This window comes from Pangasianodon hypophthalmus, chromosome 10 (genome assembly GCF_027358585.1).
Source record: "Pangasianodon hypophthalmus isolate fPanHyp1 chromosome 10, fPanHyp1.pri, whole genome shotgun sequence".
Lineage (NCBI taxonomy): Eukaryota > Metazoa > Chordata > Actinopteri > Siluriformes > Pangasiidae > Pangasianodon > Pangasianodon hypophthalmus.
Window position 1 is genome coordinate 905,952 of NC_069719.1, and position 5,506 is coordinate 911,457.

The window sequence follows — 5,506 nt, forward strand, 5'->3', positions numbered from 1 at the left end:
AGATAAACAATGAAAATATTTGACCCTACTTTAAAATAAAAGACAACAATCTATAAACATTCGCTGTTTATTGGGCATTAAAAAACGTGTTAAAAATGTTCATATTCATATTTTTCAAAATATTCCATAAATTAATAAATTTGAATAAATTTTATTAATTTATTGTTTAACTTTAACTTTATTTTTTTGCCCACTCCACGTTTTCTGCTCGCTTCCCGAACCCGCTTCGGTTAAACTCCATTTCCCATGATGCACTGCGGCGCTGTCATGGCTGCGCACTGACGGCACTTTGTGGCACATGTGGAAGAAGCAGGAACAGGATTGAGAGAAGGAAAAGCGTGGAGATCCAGAGCAGAGGAGCTGCTGAGGAACTGGTGATTGAAGTTAATCAGCGCTGATTAAAGTCGGGGTTCATTCCGGCGGCGCTTTGAGCAGCTCGGGGTTCCAGGCGGAGGAGAAATGGAGCAGGCGGTGCGGGTGGAGGCGGCGGTGCTCAGAGGATTCCTGACGGAAACAGAGAGATCCGAGTGGAAACAGTGCTTCTTTAACACCACAGGTAACACAGTGAGGGAAGGATGGAGGGATAAAAGTGGAATTAGGAAGGGAAAACCGCAGGGAAGAGTGGGAATGCTGAGGCAGTGTGGCATGTCGAGATGGTGTTGTTGTTGTTGTTGTTGTTTCCTAAATCTTTGTATGTGTGTAAAGATGATGTTAATGTTTCATCCGAATCGTGTGTGTGTGTGTGTGTGTGTGTGTCGGGTTTTGAGTGTGTGTGTGTGTGTGTGTGTGTGCGCGTGCGCAAGCCTATATCTGTAGTATCCGTGCAGGGAAAATTGAGCATGCACTGTGCAGGAGAAGATGAAGATGAAGAAGAAGCTGGAAGCAGGACGCGACATCCGGTGCATGTCAGATTTCCCTATCAGAGTTCACCTCGCGCGTTTTGCTCGTGCTCTTGTCTTTTTCTGGTGTTCGATTGTCTCTTGGAAGCAATTTTTTTAGCGTGTCTGTAAAGATGCTTCGCTATGGAGACGGATGATGCTGATGCTGAGGCTGAGGCTGAGGGAGTGAAATGAGATGAAATGAAGGAATGTTGCGCTCTGATCCTGCGCTCGAAGGTATGTGAGCGGTTTGTCGTGTGCCGATGCTGACGCGCGTTTGCAGGCTTTAGGGATTAAACGAGGCAACGTGTCCGAGAAAGTGTCTTTGTGAGAGCAGGATGCGTTTACCTCGCGGTCGATGTGCTCACTGTGGTGCCCTTTAAAATGGTTAACATCCTTTAGAAACTCGTCCTGTACAGTCAGACTGACTCATGATTAGGGACGTACCGATAATCAGTTATATGATATACCACGATATCTGTTATTACCGCTTTAAAATATCGTCTCTGCCATCGCTCTGTGTTCCACTTAAAACACGGCTCATTAGGAGGACAGCATTTTCAGGCAACGTTTACACTCTGGAGATAGAAAATCTTCCCAGTTCTGAACACACACTCTTTCTCCTGTCCTGTAATTCCAGAGATAGAGTCAGTAGTTCCAGAGATGGAGTCTGTAATTCCAGAGAAAGGATGTGGGTTAGGGTTAGGGTTCTAAACCTGGTAATTCCAGAGATGGAGTCTGTAATTCCGGAGATGGAGTCTGTAATTCCGGAGATGGAGTCTGTAATTCCGGAGATGGAGTCTGTACTTCTGTAGATGGAGTGTGTAGTTCCGGAGATGGAGTCTGTAGTTCCAGAGAAATAGTCTGAGTTATGGTTAGGGTTCTAAACCTGGTAATTCCAGAGATGGAGTCTGTAGTTCTGGAGATGGAGGCTGTAGTTCCGGAGCTGGAGTCTGTAATTCCAGAGAAAGAATTTGGGTTAGGGTTAGGGTTCTAAACCTGGTGATTCCAGAGATGGAGTCTGTAGTTCCGGAGATGGAGTCTGTAGTTCTGGAGATGGAGGCTGTAGTTCCAGAGAAAGAACTTGGGTTAGGGTTAGGGTTCTAAACCTGGTGATTCCAGAGATGGAGTCTGTAATTCAGGAGATAGTCTGCAATTCCCAACATAGAGTCTGTACAATTCTGTAGATAAGGTCTGTTTCATTCTGGAGATGTACCCACTCCTATGCTGTAATTCCTGAGATAGAGTCTGTAATTCCTAAATTAAAGCATGTAAGTCTGTATTTCTGGAGACAGAGTCTGTAATTCTCAACATAGAGTGTGTAGAATTCTGCAGGTGAAATCTATTTCTTTCTGGAGATGTACCCTCTCCGGTCTGCAATTCCTGAAATAGATTCTGTAATTCCAGATAGATTTGTAATTCTGTGATAGACTCCAAAATTCCTGAGTTAGAGTTCTTAATTCAGGAGATAGAGGCTGTCATTCCGGAGATACAGTTTATAATTCTGGACATAGAGTCCATAATTCCAAAGAGAGTCTGTAATTCCTGAGAAAAAATCTGTAATTCTGGCAATGTAATCTGGTACTTTGGAGTTAAAGTCTGTAATTCCAAGGACAGAGTCTGTAATTTCATAGATAGAGTCTGTAATTTCATAGATAGAGTCTGTAATTTCATAGATAGAGTCTGTAATTCCTGAGAAAGAGTCTGTAATTTCTGAGATAAAATCTATAATTCCGACAATGTAGTCTGGCACTTTGAAGTTAAAGTCTGTAATTCCAAGGACAGAGTCTGTAATTTCGGAGGTAGAGTCTGTAATTCTGGAGATAGAGTCTGTAATTTTGGGGATAGAGTCTGTAATTCTATAGATAGAGTGTCTGTAATTCCAGAGAAAGGATATGTAATTCCTGAGTTAGAGTCCATACTTCCAGAGATACAGTCCAGAATTTTGGAGGTGCAGTTCTGGAGATAAAGTCTGTACTTCCAGGGATAGTGTGTGTAGATAGAGTCTGTTTCATTCTGGAGATTGTTTCCCATTCCACTGTAATTCCAAAGAAATAGTCTATACTTTTGCAGTTAAAGTCTGTAATTCCAGAGACAGAGAGAGAGGCTGTCCTTCCGGAGAGAGAGAGGCTGTCCTTCCGGAGAGAGAGAGGCTGTCCTTCCGGAGAGAGAGAGGCTGTCCTTCCGTTGAGAGAGGCTGTCCTTCCGTTGAGAGAGGCTGTCCTTCCGGAGAGAGAGGCTGTCCTTCCGGAGAGAGAGGCTGTCCTTCCGGAGAGAGAGAGGCTGTCCTTCCGTTGAGAGAGGCTGTCCTTCCGTTGAGAGAGGCTGTCCTTCCGGAGAGAGAGGCTGTAATTCCGGAGATAAAAATCTGTAAATCCGGAGTTAGTATCTAATTCCAAACTCAATTCCTGTCCCATAAGGTGGTACAGTGAGTAATGTTGCCGCCTCAGAGCTCCAGGGTCACTGGTTTGATCCTGAGCTCAGGTTACTGTCATGTTTCGCAGGTTCTCCCTGTGTCTGTGTGGGTCTCCACCTAGTTCTCCGGGTTCTTCCCACTTAGCAGAAACATGCCGGTAGCTCGATTGGCAACTCTAAATTTGCCTGAGTGAATAGTTGTGATGTTCTGTGATGAACTGGAGCTTGCACTGAGTATTCCTCAGATAGACTCCGCCACCATCCTGACTGGGATAAAGTCCTTACTGAAGATTGATGGATGTATGGATGGAGGGATGGACGTTCTTCCTATTCCAGAAATAGACTTGGTCATTTCAGAGATGGAGTCTGTCCTGTCCTGGAGATTCCGTCTCTTCCTTTCCAGATGTTTTGCTCCAAAACCCGTTCTGTGCTGCATTGTGTAGGAGACAGACTTTATCTCGTGAAGCAGCATTTTAATTTTTATTAGACATTTTCAGAAGGCAGCTTCTCGAAGTTCCTTATTTATGACAAATTTGGAGTCATCATCGTGTCCTATGTAAAAAAAAAAGCATGTAATTATAAAGTAAAATAGTGATAATTTTTGTGTAAAGCAGCAGTTGTAGCTCAATTGTAACACCATATGAAAAGATGCAACAAATATAAAGACTAGAGTAAAAAAAATAATGATGCAAAAAAGATCACCAGCTAATTCAAAGGATTCTGATTGGTTGGTGGAGATGGTTAGGATGTTATAGTGGATTCTGATTGGTTAGTGGAGATGATTACGATATTGTGGTGGATTCTGATTTGTTGGTGGAAATGGAGGATATTATGGTGTATTCTGATTGGTTGGTGGAGATGGTTAGGATGTTATGGTGGATTCTGATTGGTTGGTGGAGATGGTTAGGATGCTATGGTGGATTCTTATTGGTTGGTGGAGATGGTTAGGATTTTATGGTGGATTTTGATTGGTTGGTGGAGATGGTTAGGATGTTATGGTGGATTCTGATTGGTTGGTGGAGATGGTTAAGACCTTGGGCTGGTTTCTGATTGGTCTGAAGACACAGGGATGGTACGGTGGATTCTGATTGGGTGGCGTAGGTAGCTCTATATGATTATGACACTGTTGGATGTGCTACGACGTGACGCGTTTGTGTATCTGACTCGTTTATTAGATTTGTTCTGAGAATGATTCTGAATAAAACTCTAAAAGATAAACAGTAGAGATTTAAATAAATAAAATAAAATAAATATAAATAATCTGCTGAGGTGTTAATTTAATAGAACATCAAGTAAGGAATGTTTCTGGGGAAAAAAAACAGGAATTCTTCACATGTATCTCTTGAATGAAATGCAGGCTGTATCTGATTTTACACTGTGTGTGTATGTGTGTGTATGTGTGTGTGTTTGTGTGTGTGTGTGTGTGTGTGTGTGTGTTTCAGATGGAGGTCCTCTGCTACAGCGCGTGTTTGAGGGTGATTTCGAGGCCGTGTTGCTCAGCGTGCCGGTGTTGGAGATGCTCTCTGGAGACCCGGAGCAGGACGAGAGCATCGAGTCGTACCTGCAGAGACGCATCATCACCTACCTGAGCACCAGCGAAGAAGAAACCAAGAGGGACAGGTAACACAACAAGACAAGTAGAATTGTGTAGGTGTGTGTCGATGTGGCCGCGTCAGCACAATTCAGATATAAAGCTTATATCAGTTTGCTAACAAAACACAGGCAGTAACACAAAGCAGTGGTTTCAGTTCTATTTTTATTTATCTTATATTTATTTTTATTTTTTTTCCATTAAATAAATACACAGATTGTAACTTATAAAATGAATTCATGTAAAGTGCTATAGATACTCGCAGAAAAGTGTAATGTCTTTTAATTAAACGTTAACGTATTTCCCAGCCATCTATACAATACCAACGCATCATTTTTAACAGAAAATGAGCTTAAAATTAAAAAATTAAAGTAATATACATTTAAAATGCAGCTCAGATTGTTTTACAGTGTGGAGTAAAAACAGAAATCAACAAAATGCTGTCGAAAATAACGTAGGAGAAATAGACAAATAATAATCTGAAATAAACTGAAACAAAAAATAACAATATACAAGATAAAAAAAGGGAGTAAAAAGTAGAGTAAATGTACGAAAATTAAAATAATTTAAAAATAAAAGTAAAGCAAATAATAAAAGCAAAAATGAAAAAAAAAATCAGTTT

At 41.5% G+C, this 5,506-nt stretch overlaps 1 protein-coding gene across 2 annotated transcripts in view; it reads left to right on the forward strand.

The window, feature by feature from the left end:
- The first annotated feature begins 239 nt into the window (after positions 1–239).
- The window catches only part of ttc27 (tetratricopeptide repeat domain 27), an 82,330-nt gene continuing 77,063 nt past the window's right edge, over positions 240–5,506 (forward strand). The window contains exons 1-2 of one of the 2 annotated variants that reach the window (XM_053237601.1): positions 240–556; positions 4,736–4,913. In XM_053237601.1, the coding sequence (XP_053093576.1) occupies positions 460–556; positions 4,736–4,913 (275 nt within the window). In that variant the 5' untranslated portion in view covers positions 240–459. Of the gene's footprint in view, positions 557–895; positions 1,116–4,735; positions 4,914–5,506 lie in introns of those variants that run through there. The other variant, XM_053237602.1, reaches the window with a different exon arrangement.